The 22,792-nt window shown below is 43.1% G+C and overlaps 1 protein-coding gene across 2 annotated transcripts; it reads left to right on the forward strand.

Moving 5' to 3' along the window:
- The first annotated feature begins 6,624 nt into the window (after positions 1-6,624).
- On the forward strand, positions 6,625-8,643 carry LOC110502132 (CMRF35-like molecule 3). 2 transcript variants are annotated; one of them, XM_021579999.3, is made up of 4 exons: positions 6,625-6,776; positions 6,871-7,194; positions 7,399-7,540; positions 7,898-8,643. In XM_021579999.3, exons 1-4 carry the CDS (start codon positions 6,728-6,730, stop codon positions 8,016-8,018), a joined length of 636 nt encoding a protein of 211 aa, XP_021435674.3. In that variant the 5' UTR covers positions 6,625-6,727; the 3' UTR covers positions 8,019-8,643. The 2 variants fall into 2 exon arrangements, with proteins under 2 accessions (XP_021435674.3, XP_021435675.3); XM_021580000.3 differs by having other exon boundaries at positions 6,874-7,194.
- Positions 8,644-22,792: the final 14,149 nt, after the last annotated feature.

The following is a 22,792-nucleotide window of genomic DNA, read 5'->3' on the forward strand; positions in this document are numbered from 1 at the left end:
GGCCAAGATGTTCAAATGTTCATAAATGACCAGCATGTTCAAATAATAATAATCACAGGCAGAACAGTTGAAACTGGAGCAGCAGCATGGCCAGGTGGACTGGGGACAGCAAGGAGTCATCATGTCAGGTAGTCCTGAGGCATGGTCCTAGGGCTCAGGTCCTCCGAGAGAGAGAAAGAAAGAGAGAAAGAGAGAATTAGAGAGAGCATACTTAAATTCACACAGGACACCGGATAGGACAGGAGAAGTACTCCACATATAACAAACTGACCCTAGCCCCCCTACACAAACTACTGCAGCATAAATACTGGAGGCTGAGACAGGAGGGAGAAGACAATGCGCACCTGCTAATGTTGGCTTCCTATTGAACATACTTCTTTCCATATGAAATATTATAGTTTGATTCCATTTTAGGGTATCTGAGGATTGAATAGAAACATATGTAGACTTTTTGAAACAAAGTTTAGGAGTAGATCACTATTGCGGCATGTTGAACGAGTGTATTACTCAAATCGATGGCTTCAAATAAACAGACTTTTTGGGATATAAAGAAGGATTTTATCTAACAAAACGCATGTTAAAGCTGGGACCCTTTGGATGACAAATCAGATGAAGATTTTCAAAAAGTATGTGAATATTTGTGAATATTTGTGAATTTATGAAACCTGTGCCGGTTGAAAAATATTTTGAGGTGGGGCGCCGTCCTCAATCAATCGCATGGCATGCTTTCGCTGTAAAGTCTACTGTAAATCGGACAGTGCAGTTAGATTAACATGAATTTAAGCTTTCAACCGATGTAAGACACGTGTATGTACCTAAATGTTTAATATCCATAATTTGAATGATTATTTATTTGAACTGTGCGCCCTCCAGTTTCACCGGAAGTTGTCCAGCTAGCGGGACGCATAGCCTGAAGAAGCTGTAGTCTATAAATATCTGTGGCATTATTCAGAATTGTTATTGTATGCACTCATAAATTGCAGTGATGAAATTTGGAGACCCGGGCTTTCTCCATTTTATTTTACAATTTGTATCATGTTAAATAATAGCCACTATATGGAGCCACTGTCAGTAATAATACTCGCATAATTTTTTTAACTGTCATTTTAGTGTTAGTTTCCTTCCATTTGTAGCCTACATTTTACATGATTTAATTCCATTGTCACGCCCTGGCCTTAGTTATCTTTGTTTTCTTTATTATTTTGGTTAGGCCAGGGTGTGATGTGGGTGATTTATTGTGTTTCATCTTCTCTAGGGGTTTATTAGATTAATGGGGTTGTGTTCAGTTTAGTTGTCTAGGTAAGTCTATGGTTGCCTAGAGTGGTTCTCAATCAGAGGCAGGTGTTTATCGTTGTCTCTGATTGGGAACCATATTTAGGCAGCCATATTCTTTGGGTATTTTGTGGGTGATTGTTTCCTGTGTCAGTGTTTGTGCCACCAGGGACTGTTTTGGGTTTTCACGTTTATTATTTTGTAGTTGTGTTCATGTTGAGATTTTCTTATTAAAAGAACCATGGACACTTACCACGCCGCATATTGGTCCTCTGATCCTTCTCGCCTCTCCTCTTCAGATGAGAGGAGGAAATCCCTGACATCCATTCCATTCTGTGTACCTTTCTGTGTAGTTGTTAATGAGGGTTGCTAGCTATAGTGGATCATATTAGGCTTACACTGTGTAATAATTTGGAACATGTAGCCAATTTGAATCGTGATGGAACTCAGACCATATGTAGCAGTTTAAACCTGTTTTCTACGATTCATACATACTTTCCTAACCCTAAAATATTCCTAAATAACCTCCAAGATCAAAGTATAGTCTACCAGTTAGTGCTGAAACTGAGACAAATATGCATATATTTACATAGCTTTCTTTTGTTTGATCCCTATTTTCTGAACCCAGTCTCTCGATGTATTCTAGTCAACAAAATGCTAATTAAAGGTAAAACGTATTGAAAGGGATGGCTTAAGATAAATGTATTGAAAACCCTATTGAATGCAAACTCCATGAGAAAATCTGTAGGCCAGCAAGTGGGAGTGTTTTCAACTGTTTAATTAAATGTATTCATCACGTGCAAAGGGAACAAAGTCTGCAAATCCCGTTGCACACCTGCATAAGGCATATCTGAATACCAACTACAGTGCGTAGCAAAGGTGTACATTTCCTAAGTTTGAATCGGGCCCTTTGTGAATAGATAATAGTAAGATTAATGCCATTATTTACACATGTAAAACAATTTGAATGAAACAATGTTTTCTTTCAAATCAGAGTAGATCCCCACACATCAAATCCTATAGCAAGCAACACTGGCCTTGGATGGATTAATGAAAGTCATTGTCATCCCTCCAAAGAGGCTTAAAAAGTCGTTAGGCGCTTTGGAACAGATAACTCTGCCTCACCTGACCAATAATGATGATGTTCACTCCAGTGTGGCGGGTCGTTACAGAATTAATGTGTGTTTTGGCTGCCTAAGGACATCTCAATTCTGATACCTTGCCACCTGCAATATGTTAATGTTGCATAGACTAAGCCAAGCAGATCTTTAATATTCTCAGAGCGAGACCTGTCCATAGTTTGCCATCTTCGTTTTGCTTTAGCCTGAGCATTATTATCACACATTAGCAGTCCAAGGTAACATTTATAAATTAATGGATAATTTACATCATATGTTGATATGAGCATGGTGATATGCACTTTGCACTATCAATTCTCTCCTCCTCCGTGTGTTATTTTCTCACCCAAGATGCATTATGCATGCTGGTGTATTTATTTGGAGGGGACACTGATTGGCGAATGGAAAATCTGTGAATGAATCCCATTAATCAATCCCATGAATTAATCCCATGCACAATGAAATATATGTATTGTATATCTCGCTGATTATTATCTATGCATAGTCCCTTTACCCCTACCTACAACCTACATGTACAAATTAACTCGACTAACCTGTACCCGGCACATTGACTTGGTTTGTTATTTTATTGTGTTACTTTTTATTTGATTTTTAACTTTAGTTTATTTCGTAAATATTTTCTTAACTCTATCTTTATCTTTTCTCTTTTTATCTTTATCTTTTGTTTTATTTTTAACTTTAGTTTATTTTGTAAATATTTTCTTAACTCTATTTTCATTCAACTGCTTTGTTGGTTAATTAATTAAGGGCTGGTAAGTGAACATTTCACGGTAAGGTCTACTACACCTGTTGTATTTGGTGCATGTGACAAATTAAGTTTGATTTGATGTTCATAACAAAAAGGGATACAAATTGATTGGCCACAGTCTTAATCTGTTTCAACACAGTCTTAATCAGTTTCAATAGTCTTAACACTCTTAATCAGTTTCAATGTACATTAGCACTGTCTCTCCCCTTGGGCACGTTCTTAATCAGTTTCAATGGACATGAGCACTGTCTGTCCCCTGAGGCACATTCTTTATCCATTTAAATGGGAATGAGCTCTGTATGTCCCCTGGGGCACGTTCTTAATCAGTTTCAATGGACATGAGCTCTCTGTCCCCTGGGGCACAGTATTAATCAGTGTTATAGTCTTAACAGTGTTAATCATTTTAAATGGGCAAAAGATCTGTCTGCCACCCCCAGTTTCTGCTATGAATTCCTCTCCGTGTTTTGGTTTCTGAGAATAGGGTGATTCCACACCATGATAGCCCGAAAATATTTTTGGTATCTACTATTGTTCTGGAAATTCTCACATAGAAACTTCATTGGGAGGAACGATGTTTGACATGTTTTTTGCATTTGTATCAAAAAAAATTGTTGATGAAAGTGGCCATTTTTCCTACATCTTGATGTAATTATACTCCTTATAGTGTGCTCTAACATATGGAGTATGTCTATGAAGAATCTCTTGATTCTGAAATATAATTCTGAAATACCATTATCCTGGCAGCGTATGGCTCCACAGCCACCTCCACCTCCAACAGTTCCTGATGATCTTGGAACAGAGGAGCCAGCCCAGGTTAGCCTAGAATCCTACCTAGCCGCAGATTTTCTGTCTAAAAACATTCATTTAATAGCACACACAGAGACACATACAAAGCTGTACCTTGCCCTCCATTTGGCAAATCTGACCATAATTATATCCTCTTGATTCCTGCTTACAAGCAATAACGAAAGCAGGAAGTACTAGTGACTCGTTCAATACGGAAGTGGTCAGATGACGCGGATGCTACGCTACAAGACTGTTTTGCTAGCACTGACAAGAGTATGTTCCAGGATTCTTAAGGAGTATACCACCTCCGCACTGGCTTCATTATTAAGTGCATCAACAACGTCGTCACCACAGTGACCACACGTACATTTCCCAAAAAGAAGCCATGGATTACAGGCAACATCTGCACCGAGCTGGAGCTGCCACTTTCAAGGATTGGGACACTAATCCGGACACTTATAAGAAATCCTGCTCTGCCCTCAGACGAACCATAAAACAGCCAAAGCTTCAATACAAGATTGAATCCTAGTACACCAGCTTTGATGCTCGTTCGATGTAGAAGGGCTTGAAAAATATGACAGAATACAAAGGGAAACCCAGCCGTGAGCTGCCCAGTGACGCAAGCCTACCAGACGATCTAAATGCCTTTTATGCTAGTTTCGAGGCAAGCAACACTGATGCATGCATGAGAGTACGAGCTGTTCCGTACGACTGTGTGATCACGCTCTCCATAGCCGATGTGAGCAAGACCTTTAAACAGGTCAACATTCACAAAGCCGTGGTGCCAGATGGATTACCAGGACGTGTACTCAACTGGCAAGTGTCTTCACTGACATTTTCAACCTCTCCCTGACCAAGTCTGTAATACCAACATGTTTCAAACAGTTCACCATAGTCCATGTGTCCAAGAAAGTGAAGGTAACCTGTTTAAATGATTGCTGCCATGTAGCACTCACACCGGTAGCCATTCAGTGCTTTAAAAGGCTGGTCGGGGCTCACAACAACACCATCATGCCGGAAACCCTAGACCAACTCCAATTCGCATACCGCCCCAACAGATCCACAGATGACGCAATCTCAAATGCATTCCATACTGCCCTTTCCCACCTGGACAAAAGGAACACCTATGTGAAAATGCTGTTTATTGACTACAGCTCAGCATTCAACACCACTGTGCCCACAAAGCTCATCACTAAGTTAAGGACCCTGGGACTAAACACTCTGCAACTGGATCCAGGACTTCCTGACGGGCCGCCTCCAGGTGGTCAGGTTAGGCAACAAAATATCCACACACATCCACTGCCACTCTGATCCTCAACACTGGGGCTCCTCGGTGTCCTCATCACCAACAAACTATCATGGTCCAAACACACCAAGACAGTTGTGAAGAGGGCACCCCCCCCCCTTTTCCCCCTCAGGAGACTGAAAAGATTTGTCATGTGTCCCCAGATCGTCAAAAAGTTATACAGCTACACCATCGAGAGCATCCTGACCGGTTGCATCACCGTCTGGTATGGAACCTCTCTGCATCTGACTGTAATGCACTACAGAGGGTAATGCATACGGCCTAGTAAATCACTGGGGCCTAGCTTCCTGCCACCCAGAACCTATGTCCTAGGCGGTGTCAGAGGAAGGCCCAAAAAATTGTCAAAGACTCCAGTCACCCAAGGCATAGACTGTTACTTCTGCTACCGCACGTGGTACCGGAGCGCCAAGTCTAGGACCACATTGACCCCCCACCCCAGGCATAGTCACTTTACAAATAACTTTGACTAAGCTGTACCCTGGCACATTGACTCGGAACTGGTATCCCCTGCACATAGCCTTGTTATTGTTATGTCATTTTCTTGTGTTATATTTTGATTTAGATTGTTTTCACTTTAGTTTATTTAGCAAATATTTTTTCGGAACTCTATTTCTTGAACTGCATTGTTGGTTAAGGGCTTATAAGTAAGAATTCAAGGTAAGTCCTACACCTGTTGTATTTGGCGCATGTGAGAAATACAATTTGATTTGATCTGGTTCATAGGAAGAGAGTGTCTGGAATTCTCAGTTACTGCAGATGCAGCATTTTGTTTCCCATGTTGAATGTTCAGTGTTGGGTCCAATGCTAATGCAAACAAGGCCTTCACCCAAGCTGGCTATTCTAACTGGAAGAATGTTATTGATGGTCCCAAAGGTTTTGAAGAACCCCCACCAGCTCCAAACAAACGATGACCTCATGTACAAATCTCCAGAACATTTTTGAAAAGAAAATCTGCAGCTAAGGTAGGATTCTAGGCTAACCTGGGCTGGCTCCTCTGTTCCAAGATCATCAGGAACAGTCAGAGGTGGAGTTTACGGTGGAGCCATTATCCTGTTCCACTGGTTTGTTCTGTTCTCATTCATTCTGATGACAGCACAATGGTGTCTGTATCATGTATGTTTCACAGACCATAAGGTCTTACAGGAGGCATGTATAGGTCTAAAAAGGGCCTAAAATGGCCACTTTCATCATGATTTTCTCAAATATTGTATGTGATACAATTGTATAAAACATGTCAACATCCTTCCACCCAATGAAGTTTCTATGTTTGAAATGCCAGAACAACCTGAGAAGGCGCAAAAATATTTTGGGTATCCTGGTGTGGAACTGCCCAATAGCCAGAGAGAGCAGGTACAGGAAGGGGTGGACCTCACAGCCCAGTCTGAATGCAGACTCTTTCACCAGTCACCACAAACAAAGAGTTGCCATTTCCATAACCTTTAAAGTCATAGATTTCAGATAAAGATTGAGTTGAAGATGACTACCAAGATTTGGATCAATCTCATCATCTTATGTTTACTAAAAGGTATGTTGTTTTAAATCATTGACTATAAATGTTTAATCACTGTTAAATGAAGACACATTGTTTAATGCATGTGTTTGTTTGTGATTTCCTTTAGCAGCCTCATCCCTCTCCGGACCTTCAGAGGTGAAGAGTGTAGTTGGTGAAACAGTCCACGTCTCCTGCCAGTATCACAAGTTCAACAGGGACAAGGTCAAAATCTGGTGCAGGGGTTATCACTGGTATTTCTGCACAGTTATCATTCGATCTGATCAACCTAAACATCTGACCAGTGATGTTCAGATATTGGATGATAAAAACCTTGGGTTATTCACAGTCAGTATGAAAGGAGCAACAGCTGAGGACAGTGGCTGGTACTGGTGTGCAATTGAAAGAGCCAGCAGAACTTTGACGTTTCGTCTTCGGCTGACTGTCTCCGAGTGTAAGTACTGTATGTAGCTGAATTTGTCGCTTACAGTTTTTATTTTTCTCTGAGGAATTTAATATAACATTGCATAAACCAGTGATCAATTGCTATTAGTGAAATCAGTGCTTACAAATGTTTCTAAAGAAACCTGTGTTTCATAACATTACTTTTTATGCTATGTCCATTATGAGTTGCTGTGTGAGTTGCTGTTTCCTGCAGGGCTTGTCTCTCGGCTCAAAACAGAAACCACAAAACAGTACAACAAGACCTCAACTTCCCCAACAACGTTGACAACACCACGGTCCACACCTTGTATGACTCAAACAACAGGTCTCATATCTGCTACAAGTAAATCAACAAGGTAAACATAGCTTAGTAAATAAGGCTACCCAATTTATTGTAAATTGTCGACACTGCCGTTTCTGCATAATGTACATATGAACGGGGGGGATGTCCACGTAATAATCTAAAACAGCAGAATGTACAAACTAACTATATCAGGGCTGCCCAATCACGATCCCTGAGGGCAGGAACACTTCTGGTTTTCATCCTCTCCTTCTAATCAGGTAGGAACAAAAAGCAGAAGTATATTCGGCCCTCCAGGACCGGAGTTGGTCAGCCCTGAACGGTGTGGCAAAAGTTGCACAGACCTGGCTAGATTACTCTTCGTTTGTTACATTTCAATGTGGTTCACCCTCAGCTGACTCTATATCTACAGTGTGACAGTGTCCTTGGATCAAGATGATCCGGTGTGGAAAGTATGGAGAGTACTGCGCTGGATGCTCTTCCTCTTCCTGTGTCTGTTCCTTGTTCTCTTCAGTATACGATGCCATCGCTGATATTTGTACCATTCCTGCTGATAAATCGCTTGTCTCAGTGTGTGCTACATTTTCCCCTAATCAAAATGTACCAAATCCCAAATCGTTGAGAATATTGTTTGTTTTAATTTATGAAGCTAAAACATTCAAACATGCACATATATATTAATAATAAGCTAATGCATTGAGGTCATAACATGTTCCGAGAGATATGAATGTATAGAGAAACAATACTAAAGATGTTGGATCTTAATTTGAACCAGTTTGCAGGAAAATAATACTGCATGCAACAGAAAATGTGAATTATTATGTGGATTTGTCACGTTCTGACCTTAGTTCCTTTTTTATGTCTTTATTTTAGTTGGTCAGGGCGTGAGTTGGGGTGGGCATTCTATGTTGTTTTTCTATGTTTTGTTCTGTTGTTATATTTCTATGTGTTTGGCTTAGTATGGTTCTCAATCAGAGGCAGGTGTCAGTCGTTGTCTCTGATTGGGAGCCATATTTAGGTAGCCTGTTTTCTATTGTGTTTTGTGGGTGGTTGTATCCTGTGTTAGTGTTTTCACCAGATGGGACTGTTTCAGTTGTTTGTTTGTACTTTTGTTATTTTGTTCAGTTGATTTATTAAATATATCATTATGGACACTTACCACCATTGGTCTGATCCTTACTACTCCTCGTCAGATGAGGAAGAAGACCGTTACAGGATTATAATGAATGGACATTTTTGTAGGGGTTGATACATTTTTCATTAGGGCAAATCAAGTCTGACATTTCCAAGTGGAAATTACACACTTTAGAAGCCTTTTTAAAAATCAAATACATTAGAATTTTTTATTTCCTGCTTTGCAGAAAAAATTATCAATAACCAAAGAGTGATGATGATCCTACATCTGCAAGAGACAACACTATAATAATGCTACTACACTGAACAAAAATATACATGCAACACGTAAAGTGTTGGTTTCTTGAGCTGGAATAAAAAATCCCAGAAATGTTCCATACCACAAAAAACATGCATCTCTCAAATGTTGTGCACAAATTTGTTTACAGGTTTTGAGGACGTGTGCAATTGGCATGCTGACTGCAGGAATGTGCACCAGAGCTGTTGCATGAAAATGTAATGTTAATTTCACTAACATAAGCTGCCTCCAACGTAGTTTTAGAGAATTTGGCAGTACGTCCTTCCGGCCTCACAACCGCCCCCAGTGGGTTGGTCTATGCCCTCCCAGGCCCACCTGTGGCTGCACCCCTGCCCATTCATGTGAAATCCATAGATTAGTGTCTAATACATTTATTTCAATTGACTGATTTCCTTATATGAAGTGTAACTCAGTAAAATCTTTGAAATTATTGCATGTCACATATATATTTTTATTAAACCCAACCAGATTACTTCTTTGAATTCATGGCCATCCTGCATTCACTTCTACAGATCTTGACATGGCTTGGAAGACATCAAAGAAACCAATCCCAATGGCAACACAAAAATGGTCTCATATGGGCTTGGAGTCATTCAAACCCCAGAGAGCCTGCTGGTTTATACACAAATAAACAAGCACATGTAAATGTAACGCGACTAGTCATCTCCCTTTGAAGTCATCATGTTATCAGACATGCAAACCCTGATGGCAATAGATTTCTTTGAACAAGTGAAACCCACAACAACATCACCAAAGGAACAGAGAGACTGTCTGTGTAAACAACACAATCCTCTGAGATAATAGCTGTACCATACTAGAAGTGGCATTAGACTTGCACACATATCAATCATTGTAGAGCATCTGTAAAAAAAAATAAACTGAATAGAATCTTTATAGAACAATTAATCGCTATTATCACTTTGGAAGTTGCTCTATTTGTAAACCTCCCTTTTGTTTTTGTGGCCAGTTCTTAGTAACCACTACGTAGAAGCCAGACTCTGTGACTCCCTTTGTCCTTGTCCCTTGTGGTTCTCAGTTTTCATAGCTCTTTCAACATTTCTCTGAAGGTATACAGTATGTGATACTCGAGCTTCCTTCATGGTGTGTGTGTGTGTGCATGTGTGTTGGAATGGGTTGGTGGGGGCGGGCGGGATTGCCTTGGAAGCAGAACAGAAGTATTCTGTGCTTAGAAATGGCTGGTTGTACAAAGGGAAACACTCATACAAATGGAGGATGTAATTTTGATCCCTCTTTTGTTGTTGAGAATTTTCCTAAACAGCAAGAAATGCAAACTCATATTGTATTTGAGTTTTAAAAAGGCTCCTGATGTTTGTAATTTCCATGTACATAATTCAGACTTAATTTGCCCTAACGGAAAATGTATTGGCCTATGAGCAAGGCAGTTAAACCACTGTTCTCCGGGCACTGAAGACGTGGATGTGGATTACGGGGCTCCCTCACCTCTCTGATTCAGAGGGGTTGGGTTAAATGCAGAAGACATATTTCAGTTGAATACATTCAGTTGGACAACTGACTAGGTATCCCCCTTTCCTGAAAAATGTGTGCACAACATTTGAAATAAATAAGCTTTTTGTGTGTATGGGACACATATTTTTGGGACACATATTTGGGACACATATTTTTGTTCAGTGTAGTAGTATTATAATAGTGTTGTCTCTTGCAGATGTAGGATCTTCATCACTCTTTTCTTATTGATATTTTTTTCTGCAAAGCAGGAAATGCAAACTTCTAATGTATTTGACTTTTAAAAAGGCTTCTAAAGTGTGTAATTTCCACTTTGAAATGTCACTTGACTTGATTTACCCTAACGAAAAATGTATCAACCCCTACAAAAATGTCCATTCATTAAAATCCCCATTTTGTGTTGCTGCAGGATTATTTTCCTGCTGTAGCAAACTGGCTCAAATGATGATCCTCCATCTGTATGAGACCACAGATGGGTATAATATAAATATATTGATGATAGCCAGGTCCCTGTTTTAGAGCCCATTTCAAACAAATTAACTAGTCTAATTTGGAATTAACTTAGAAAGTTACAGTACATTGGTAAATGATGTGTTTTTAAATTGTACAGATCACATGGCTTTTAAACAACCTTTGAGTTCTTAGTAATCTAACAACTACATTTTAGTCATTTAGCGAGGGACGTAGAGGAGCAGTTATGATTTAAACGCCAATGATCCTAACAGCTAGGCTACCTGCCACCGCTATGCTCTAACAGCTAGGCTACCTGCCACCCCTATGCTCTAACAGCTAGGCTACCTGCCACCACTACCCTCTAACCGCTATGCTACCTGCCACCCCTATGCTCCTAACAGCTAGGCTACCTGCCACCCCTATGCTCCTAACAGCTAGGCTACCTGCCACCCCTATGCTCCTAACAGCTAGGCTACCTGTCACCCCTATGCTCCTAACAGCTAGGCTACCTGCCACCCCTATGCTCCTAACAGCTAGGCTACCTGTCACCCCTATGTTCCTAACAGCTAGGCTACCTGCCACCCCTATGCTCCTAACAGCTAGGCTACCTGTCACCCCTATGCTCCTAACAGCTAGGCTACCTGTCACCCCTATGCTCCTAACAGCTAGGCTACCTGTCACCACTACCCTCTAACCGCTATGCTACCTGCCACCCCTATGCTCCTAACAGCTAGGCTACCTGTCACCCCTATGCTCCTAACAGCTAGGCTACCTGTCACCACTACCCTCTAACCGCTATGCTACCTGCCACCCCTATGCTCCTAACAGCTAGGCTACCTGTCACCCCTATGCTCCTAACAGCTAGGCTACCTGCCACCCCTATGCTCCTAACAGCTAGGCTACCTGCCACCCCTATGCTCCTAACAGCTAGGCTACCTGCCACCCCTATGCTCCTAACTGCTAGGCTACCTGCCACCACTACTCTCTAACTGCTAGGCTACCTGCCACCCCTATGCTCCTAACAGCTAGGCTACCTGCCACCCCTATGCTCCTAACAGCTAGGCTACCTGCCACCCCTATGCTCCTAACTGCTAGGCTACCTGCCACCACTACTCTCTAACTGCTAGGCTACCTGCCACCCCTATGCTCCTAACAGCTAGGCTACCTGCCACCCCTATGCTCCTAACTGCTAGGCTACCTGCCACCACTACTCTCTAACTGCTAGGCTACCTGCCACCCCTATGCTCCTAACAGCTAGGCTACCTGTCACCACTACCCTCTAACCGCTATGCTACCTGCCACCCCTATGCTCTAACAGCTAGGCTACCTGTCACCACTACCCTCTAACCGCTATGCTACCTGCCACCGCTATGCTCTAACAGCTAGGCTACCTGCCACCACTACTCTCTAACCGCTAGGCTACCTGCCACCCCTATGCTCTAACCGCTAGGCTACCTGCCACCCCTATGCTCTAACAGCTAGGCTACCTGCCACCCCTATGCTCTAACCGCTAGGTTACCTGCCACCACTACTCTCTAACCACTAGGCTACCCGCTACCCCTACCCTCTAACCACTAGGCTCTCTGCCACCCCTACCCTCTAACCTCTAGGTCACCTGCCACTGTTACCCTCTAACCACTAGGCTACCTGCCACCCCTATCCTCTAACCACTAGGCTACCTGCCACCCCTACCCTCTAACCGCTATGCTACCTGCCACCCCTACTCTCTAACCACTAGGCTACCCGCTACCCCTACCCTCTAACCACTAGGCTACCTGCCACCCCTACCCTCTAACCGCTAGGTTACCTGCCACTGTTACCCTCTAACCACTAGGCTACCTGCCACCGCTACCCTCTAACCACTAGGCTACCTGCCACCTTTACCCTCTAACCGCTAGCTTACCTGCCACCCCTACCCTCTAACCACTAGACTACCTGCCACCCCTACCCTCTAACCGCTAGGTTACCTGCCACCCCTACCCTCTAACCGCTAGGTTACCTGCCACCTCTACCCTCTAACCACTAGACTACCTGCCACCCCTACGCTCTAACCACTAGGCTACCTGCCACCCCTATGCTCTCATCACTAGGCTACCTGCCACCGCTACCCTCTAACCACTAGACTACCTGCCACCCCTACGCTCTAACCACTAAGCTACCTGCCACCCCTACCCTCTAACCACTAGGCTACCTGCCACCCCTACCATCTAACTGCTAGGTTACCTGCCACTGCTACCCTCTAACCGCTAGACTACCTGCCACCCCTACGCTCTAACCACTAGGCTACCTGCCACCCCTACCCTCTAACCACGAGGCTACCTGCCACCCCTACCTTCTAACCACTAAGCTACCTGCCACTCCTACGCTCTCATCACTAAGCTACCTGCCACCCCTAAGCTCTAACCACTAGGCTACCTGCTCTAACCGCTAGGCTACCTACTCTCTAACTGCTAGGCTACCTGCCACCCATATGCTCTAACCACTAGGCTACCTGCCACGCCTATGGTCTAACTGCTAGGCTACCTGCCACCCATATTCTCTAACCACTAGGCTACCTGCCACCCCTACTCTCTAACTGCTAGGCTACCTGCCACCCATATGCTCTAACCACTAGGCTACCTGCCACGTCTATGGTCTAACTGCTAGGCTACCTGCCACCCATATGCTCTAACCACTAGGCTACCTGCCACCCCTACCCTCTAACAGCTAGGCTACCTGCCACCCCTACCCTCTAACAGCTAGGCTACCTGCCACCCCTACCCTCTAACAGCTAGGCTACCTGCCACCCCTACCCTCTAACAGCTAGGCTACCTGCCACCCCTACCCTCTAACAGCTAGGCTACCTGCCACCCCTACCATCTAACAGCTAGGCTACCTGCCACCCCTACCCTCTAACAGCTAGGCTACCTGCCACGCCTACGGTCTAATTGCTTGGCTACTCTAACCGCTAGGTTACCTGCCACCACTACCCTCTAATAGCTAGGCTACCTGCCACCCCTACCCTCTAATAGCTAGGCTACCTGCCACCCCTAGCCTCTAACAGCTAGGCTACCTGCCACGCCTATGGTCTAATTGCTAGGCTACTCTAACCACTAGGCTACCTGCCACCCCTACCCTCTAACAGCTAGGCTACCTGCCAACAGCTAGGCTACCTGCCACTCCTATGGTCTAACTGCTAGGCTACTCTAACCGCTAGGTTACCTGCCACCCCTAACTAATTGTGAACAGGCAGAATACATTAGAAGCTTCATTACAGCTTTCCACAGATAGGGTCAGCCGAAGAACTCTTGCTGTGCTGATGGAAGGTGGAGTGGTCCTGTGTGGCTCAGTTGGTAGAGCATGGCACTTGCAACGGAACTGTTGTGGGTTCAGTTACCACGGGGACCAGTACAAACAAATATGAAAGTGTATGCACTCACTACTATAAGTTGCTCTGTGTAAAAGTGTCTGTTAAATGATGTAAATGGAGAGTGCTGGATCTAAAAATGATGTGCAGGTTGGAACACATGTGGGTATTCCATTTTCTTCCACCCTAAAATAGGATTTCAGCTATAATACATTTTGCATTTTAACATGGATTGTTCCACCACAGATAGCACCACAGATAGCACCACAGATAGCATGGAGATTATATTTACTTTTTGTTACATGTGGAAATATAACATTTTACACATGTAAAAAGCAACAATTTTCCTATGCCTCTCTATTTCCTACACCTCTCACTGTTCCTCTCTGTGCTAGCTGAACTACCTGTTGTGCCTGTGTGGTCTGAATATGTTTGTGTGACAGACATGTAAATCACTTGACCTTTGAGGGCATAGTAAGAGTGGAGGCATGCAAACCCACTGGGAGAGTGCATGTTAGGTAGCCTCTAACTGTGAGCTTCATGACAGTCACACTGCAAATGTGGACAAATAGCATCTTAGAACCACCTCTTTAGGAATCTGAAGTCGGAAACTGCTCACTGAACAGTTACTGAGACATACATGAGACAATGTACGTCATCAGTCAAGATAACCTTGTGGTTGTAACTCTCCCTCACTAAAATATGAATAATACGCATTTAGATGTGTATCCTCCGATGTCTCACTGTGTTTCTAGTAGTGACACCTGACTCACTGCAGCAATGTAGAGCTGATTCTTATGGCAGTCCTAACGGCATAAAGCACTCTTTCACTTCTCTCCAGACTTTAGAATGACATGCTTGGATCAGTTGCATAGATACTTGTACCACAGATAGAACAATGAGACAGATATTCACTGGATGTATACATGTGAAGCATCCTGTTGGCGTTTCCACACAGAGGCATTCAGTGGGAGAAGAGGGAACGAGATGGAACGAGATAGATTTTGGCGGACATTCTGCCAATTTTATCATTGATTAAACATTTGATCTCAATACGTTTTTCTGTTCCCAAAACTAGAATATGTTATGAACAGAGGAGACTACGTTTTGCAAAATAAAATAAAATTGCGCTGTTTAGGAGTGCAAAGGCAAATTCATTTATTGCACACGCGCCACAGAGTAGGCGTTGCGTAATGGAAATATGCAGAAGTATATTAGAAAGCGGCAATAGGATATCGCTAACGCATGCTTGGCCCTGCCCACCTCCTTGCTTGTCCTGCCCACTATTTATTTATTTACTTATTTTTAGTTTTTATTTCACCTTTATTTAACCAGGTAGGCAAGTTGAGAACTAGTTCTCATTTACAATTGCGACCTGGCCAAGATAAAGCAAAGCAGTTCGACACATACAACGACATACAGTCAATAATACAGTATAAACAAGTCTATATACGATGTGAGCAAATGAGGTGTGATAAGGGAGGTAAAGGCAAAAAGGCCATGGTGGCAAAGTAAATACAATATAGCAAGTAAAACACTGGAATGGTAGATTTGCAATGGGAGAATGTGCAAAGTAGAAATAAAAATAATGGGGGAGCAAAATAAATAAATAATTAAATACAGTAGGGAAAGAGGTAGTTGTTTGGGCTAAATTATAGGTGCGCTATGTACAGGTGCAGTAATCTGTGAGCTGCTCTGACAGTTGGTGCTTAAAGCTAGTGAGGGAGATAAGTGTTTCCAGTTTCAGAGATTTTTGTAGTTCGTTCCAGTCATTGGCAGCAGAGAACTGGAAGGAGAGGCGGCCAAAGAAAGAACTGGTTTTGGGGGTGACTAGAGAGATATACCTGCTGGAGCGTGTGCTACAGGTGGGAGATGCAATGGTGACCAGCGAGCTGAGATAAGGGGGGACTTTACCTAGCAGGGTCTTGTAGATGACATGGAGCCAGTGGGTTTGGCGACGAGTATGAAGCGAGGGCCAGCCAACGAGAGCGTACAGGTTGCAATGGTGGGTAGTATATGGGGCTTTGGTGACAAAACGGATTGCACTGTGATAGACTGCATCCAATTTGTTGAGTAGGGTATTGGACGCTATTTTGTAAATGACATCGCCAAAGTCGAGGATTGGTAGGATGGTCAGTTTTACAAGGGTATATGTGGCAGCATGAGTGAAGGATGCTTTGTTGCAAAATAGGAAGCCAATTCTAGATTTAACTTTGGATTGGAGATGTTTGATATGGGTCTGGAAGGAGAGTTTACAGTCTAACCAGACACCTAAGTATTTGTAGTTGTCCACATATTCTAAGTCAGAGCCGTCCAGAATAGTAATGTTGGACAGGCGGGTAGGTACAGGTAGCGATCGGTTAAAGAGCATGCATTTAGTTTTACTTGTATTTAAGAGCAATTGGAGGCCACGGAAGGAGATTTGTATGGCATTGAAGCTTGCCTGGAGGGTTGTTAACACAGTGGCCAAAGAAGGGCCAGAAGTATACAGAATGGTGTCGTCTGCGTAGAGGTGGATCAGAGACTCACCAGCAGCAAGAGCGACCTCATTGATGTATACAGAGAAGAGAGTCGGTCCAATAATTGAACCCTGTGGCACCCCCATAGAGACTGCCAGAGGTCTGGACAGCAGACCCTCCGATTTGACACACTGAACTCTATCAGAGAAGTAGTTGGTGAACCAGGCGAGGCAATCATTTGAGAAACCAAGGCTGTCGAGTCTGCCTATGAGGATGTGGTGATTGACAGAGTCGAAAGCCTTGGCCAGATCAATGAATATGGCTGCACAGTAATGTTTCTTATCGATGGCGGTTAAGATATCATTTAGGACCTTGAGCGTGGCTGAGGTGCACCCATGACCAGCTCTGAAACCAGATTGCATAGCAGAGAAGGTATGGTGAGATTTGAAATGGTCGGTAATCTGTTTGTTGACTTGGCTTTCGAAGACCTTAGAAAGGCATGGTAGGATAGATATAGGTCTGTAGCAGTTTGGGTCAAGAGTGTCACCCACCCCCTTTGAAGAGGGGGATGACCGCAGCTGCTTTCCAATCTTTGGGAATCTCAGACGACACGAAAGAGAGGTTGAACAGGCTAGTAATAGGGGTGGCAACAATTTTGGCAGATAATTTTAGAAAGAAAGGGTCCAGATTGTCTAGCCCGGCTGATTTGTAGGGGTCCAGATTTTGCAGCTCATTCAGAACATCAGCTGAGCAGATTTGGGAGAAGGAGAAATGGGGAAGGCTTGGGCGAGTTGTTGTGGGGGGTGCAGTGCTGTTGACCGGGTTAGGAGTAGCCAGGTGGAAAGCATGGTCAGCCGTAGAAAAATGCTTATTGAAATTCTCAATTATGGTGGATTTATCAGTGGTGACAGTGTTTCCTATCTTCAGTGCAGTGGGCAGCTGGGAGGAGGTGTTCTTATTCTCCATGGACTTTACAGTGTCCCAGAACTGTTTTGAGTTAGTGTTGCAGGAAGCAAATTTCTACTTGAAAAAGCTAGCCTTGGCTTTTCTAACTGCCTGTGTATAATGGTTTCTAGCTTCCCTGAACAGCTGCATATCACGGGGGCTGTTCGATGCTAATGCAGAACGCCATAGGATGTTTTTATGTTGGGGAGTCAGGTCTGGGGAGAACCAAGGGCTATATCTGTTCCTGGTTCTAAATTTCTTGAATGGGGCATGTTTATTTAAGATGGTTAGGAAGGCATTTAAAAAAAATATCCAGGCATCCTCTACTGACGGGATGAGATCAATATCCCTCCAGGATACCCCGGCCAGGTCGATTAGAAAGGCCTGCTCGCTGAAGTGTTTCAGGGAGCGTTTTACAGTGATGAGTGGAGGTCGTTTGACCGCTGACCCATTACGGATGCAGGCAATGAGGCAGTGATCGCTGAGATCTTGGTTGAAAACAGCAGAGGTGTATTTAGAGGGCAAGTTGGTTAGGATGATATCTATGAGGGTGCCCGTGTTTAAGGCTTTGGGGAGGTACCTGGTAGGTTCATTGATAATTTGTGTGAGGTTGAGGGCATCAAGTTTATATCAAGTTTATATTGTAGGATGGCTGGGGTGTTAAGCATGTTCCAGTTTAGGTCGCCTAGCAGCACAAGCTCTGAAGATAGATGGGGGGCAATCAGTTCACATATGGTGTCCAGAGCACAGCTGGGGGCAGAGGGTGGTCTATAACAGGTGGCAACGGTGAGAGACTTGTTTTTAGAGAGGTGGATTTTTAAAAGTAGAAGTTCAAATTGTTTGGGTACAGACCTGGATAGTAGGACAGAACTCTGCAGGCTATCTTTGCAGTAGATTGCAACACCGCCCCCTTTGGCAGTTCTATCTTGTCTGAAAATGTTGTAGTTTGGAATTAAAATGTCTGAATTTTTGGTGGTCTTCCTAAGCCAGGATTCAGACACAGCTAGAACATCCGGGTTGGCAGAGTGTGCTAAAGCAGTGAATAGAACAAACTTAGGGAGGAGGCTTCTAATGTTAACATGCATGAAACCAAGGCTATTACGGTTACAGAAGTCGTCAAAAGAGAGCGCCTGGGGAATAGGAGTGGAGCTAGGCACTGCAGGGCCTGGATTCACCTCTACATCGCCAGAGGAACATAGGAGGAGTAGAATAAGGGTGCGGCTAAAAGCAATAAGAATTGGTCGTCTAGAACGTCTGGAACAGAGAGTAAAAGGAGGTTTCTGGGGGCGATAAAATAGCATCAAGGTATAATGTACAGACAAAGGTAAGGTAGGATGTGAATACAGTGGAGGTAAACCTAGGTATTGAGTGATGAAGAGAGAGATATTGTCTCTAGAAACATCATTGAAACCAGGAGATGTCATTGCATGTGTGGGTGGTGGAACTAATAGGTTGGATAAGGTATAGTGAGCAGGACTAGAGGCTCTACAGTGAAATAAGCCAATAAACACTAACCAGAACAGCAATGGACAAGACATATTGACATTAAGGAGAGGCATGCTCAGTCGAGTGATCAAAAGGGTCCAGTGAGTGGAGAGGTTGGTTGGGGGTCACGGCGATTTAGACAGCTAAATCGGTAGCAAGCTAGCATAGGAGCAAGCTAGCATAGGATGGAGGTCTGTTATTAGCCAACTCTCAGTAGATTAGTGTGTTTCCGTGTGGTAGAGGGGATTAATCCAAATCACACAACAACAACAAAAATAAAAACAATAGATATAGTTATAGAGGCCCAAGAAGAAAAATAAATAAATAAATAAAAATAAAATAAAAATTGTCCGATTGTCTATTCAGATAGCAGCCGATAAGATAGCCAACGGCTAGCAGGCCGCAGATGGGCACCCAGGCAACGTTGCGCCGGAGGAGCCAGCCGGACAATTCCCTCGGGTAGACAACGTCGGCAGTCCAGCCGTGAAGGCCCGGTGGGGCTCCGCGTATTCAGCAAAACGGGTCCGGATAGGTGACTGCAGCCCAGGAGTGATTGATGGAACTCTTCAGCTGGCTAGCTCCGGAACAATTGATGTTAGCTCCGGAATCGACGAAAGCCGATAGTCACACGGATAGCAGCTAGCTAGCTGCGAGATCCAGGCATGGACGTCCAGAGCCAGCGGCCAAAATCCAGGGACATGGAGAGAAAAATTGGTCCGATATGTTCCGCTCCGAGCCGCGCTGCGCTGCACCGCGCAGTACAAAACTGGCGATAGATTCTCGAGCCAAAGGACAGCCGATGACCACAAACTGTGGTCAGCTGAGTACCAACGATTAGCCAGTAAATAAGCTAACTAGCTTCTAAACTAGCCCCTGAACCAGCTTCAGAGTAGCTTCTGGACCAGCTTCTGGCTAGCTCCCGGCTAGCTTCTGGCTAATTTCTGGCTAGCCTCTCGGAGGATCTCAGATCTGAGGTAAATAATACTTTTTTATATAAATATAAATTGGTGAAGCGGATTGCAGGAGAGTGTTCTGCAGATGAGTTTTTGGAAAATCAAAAATGTATGTGAAAAAAAAGTTGTAAATATATATATTTACGGGACACGACAGGACGAGGACAAAAATACGTCTGAACTGCTATGCCATCTTGGAAAAAAAAAAAAAATGTATGACTATGACTCATTTCTTCCCACGGCAAGCTGTGGTGTATCTTGGTTTAGTTATAACAATCTTTGGTTGTACTGCCTATATCCAATCATAGTAGCAATAAGCATGATAAGCAGTAGAGACTAGAGTTTTGTCGGCTTACTCAGACACGTCTATACGCATGACAGCTTGTGATAAGCAGTAGATACTAGAGTTTTGTCGGCTTACTCAGACACGTCTATACGCATCACAGCTTGTGTGATACTACAAAGACTGCCGTTGTGTCTTTTGCACGATCAGTTTATTTTTAAATGCTCAAAGATTATAACGCTTAGAGCCCTCTTAAATCAAACCCGGTTGCTAGGTCTCCACGGCAACTCGAGGGAAAGATGTCACAGGCCGTTCTTATTGTTTGATGTCGACATTATGAAGTTAGTTATTTATTAAATCAATCCAAACACATTCTTACAGCATGTCTTAGTAATGATAATTGCCGAAAGCTCAAATCTCACAGAAATATATTCATAGCTTCAACCATGTGGATGTCATATAGGTTTTGCAAAACATGCAGACAGTAGTGAAAATTGTTACAGCAGGAAGCTTGTGAAGTGTGTTGATTCTTCCCCTGTGCTGTCTGAATCGACTGTCTAAAGACTTTGAAAAGCTGCTGCCTTTTCTTTCCATTTTTTTCTCTCTCCCTGACACCCAAGCATCCCACAGGGGTAAGAAACAAGGAAGTTAATGGAGTGGATGTGAGAAGGTGAAACAGTGTGACACCGTCTGCTCAGGCTGAGATGAACACGCATCATGAGAGCTAGTTTCAGACTTACACAAATACACCACCACACCTCTCACCATTTCCCTCCCCTAGTATACTTTCTTTGAATATAATTAAATAAATAAATCCAGGTAGTTGTCAAAGCTATTGCAGTGTGAAAAGATAAATAACTGAGAGAACCAGCAATGTTGAATTTAATGTGTTGAACATAAATACAAAATTCTTTGACGTAAGAATATTGAATCGAAAATAGAAAAAAAAGTTTATTTTTCTAGTTTAGAAGGTTCCCTGTTGTTTCTAATACTATAGAGTTCATGTTTCTGAAATCCCTTCCTACAGGAACTATACTGAGTTACAAGTCCATGGGGGGATTTTACCGCAATCAATTGACTGCAATTACGGCTGGAGTTTTGCTGTACTAAGAGTAGACGAATGGTCTAAAGCTTCTGCCAATTAGTTGTAAAATGAGAGACACTTAGCCAAGGCCAATCCATTTATAACCACTGTCATGGACAACAGTACAGCATGGTGTTGAAATGTGCCTTTAAAATGTTCATCTTTTTCCTCTTCATACTTTGATATATCATAATTTGTAATCACTTTGTCAAAACCATCAAGAAAAAGCTATTTGAAACACTATCCTTCACTGAAAAGCTTTTGTCACTAAAAAGATATTGTGGAGCATTTTCTGGAGAAATAACGTGATCGTTGAATTTAATGCAAAGTGTTGCTTGGAAGTAATCCACTGATAATCTACAGTGCCTTGCGAAAGTATTCGCCCCCCTGGAACTTTGCGACCTTTTGCCACATTTCAGGCTTCAAACATAAAGATATAAAACTGTATTTTTTTGTGAAGAATCAACAAGTGGGACACAATCATGAAGTGGAACGACATTTATTGGATATTTCAAACTTTTTTAACAAATCAAAAACTGAAAAATTGGGCGTGCAAAATACCACTTGTTGTTGATTCTTCACAAAAAAATACAGTTTTATATCTTTATGTTTGAAGCCTGAAATGTGGCAAAAGGTCGCAAAGTTCAAGGGGGCCGAATACTTTCGCAAGGCACTGTATCTGGAGTTGCAGTTCCTTCTGAAGATCAAATGGTCTTGATTTTCTTATTCAGCTCCAGAAGGTATTGCAATCATAGCTATCTCTTATTCAGCTCCAGAAGGCATAGTAATCGTAGCTATCATTTATTCAGCTCCAGAAGGTATTGTAATCATAGTGTCATGACGTGGCCCTTTCTGTGTGTAGATTGTGCATTCCCCCTCTCTCACGCTCTCCTACACCCAGGTTCTGTTATCTCAGGTCGTAAATTCCTGGCGGAAGACTCTCTCCCCCTGGCCATGCAGAGAGAGAGACCACAGAGTGAACAAAGGATTTCACGTGGCCGAACTCCTAAATCCCCAAAATGGGAAGATGAAAACATCCACTTGTGAGAATGTGGGAAGGGTCTCTGGACACTTAAGGGACAGTTATGTTGAGTGTTTCATTGGTGACCTCACAAAGGACAGGAAACACACATAACTATATCTCTGAATGTGTACATTTCTCAATAATGGTGTTTGCATCTACTTCTTGTTTAAAATGAATGAGCAAAGATTAAACTATCTGTGAAAGGATGTAATGTAAAATCCCTGTAAAGTTTAACTATTCAGCGGCCATGCCCCCGTGAGCACAGACATGATCTGGCGTCATGGAACCGTCCTCTTCTACTGTTACAAATAAAAGCCCCTCCTAAAAAAATCCTCTTCAGACTGAGCAAACCCACAGC

Source organism: Oncorhynchus mykiss, chromosome 22, assembly GCF_057628025.1.
Source record: "Oncorhynchus mykiss isolate SJ-2025 chromosome 22, ASM5762802v1, whole genome shotgun sequence".
In the NCBI taxonomy this organism is placed as follows: domain Eukaryota; kingdom Metazoa; phylum Chordata; class Actinopteri; order Salmoniformes; family Salmonidae; genus Oncorhynchus; species Oncorhynchus mykiss.

Coding starts and splice junctions, on each gene's coding strand:
- LOC110502132 (XM_021579999.3), top strand. CDS start 6,728: ATGACTACCAAGATTTGGATCAATCTCATCATCTTATGTTTACTAAAA. Junction 6,777..6,870: donor CATCTTATGTTTACTAAAAG/GTATGTTGTTTT, acceptor GATTTCCTTTAG/CAGCCTCATCCCTCTCCGGA. Junction 7,541..7,897: donor GCTACAAGTAAATCAACAAG/GTAAACATAGCT, acceptor CTATATCTACAG/TGTGACAGTGTCCTTGGATC.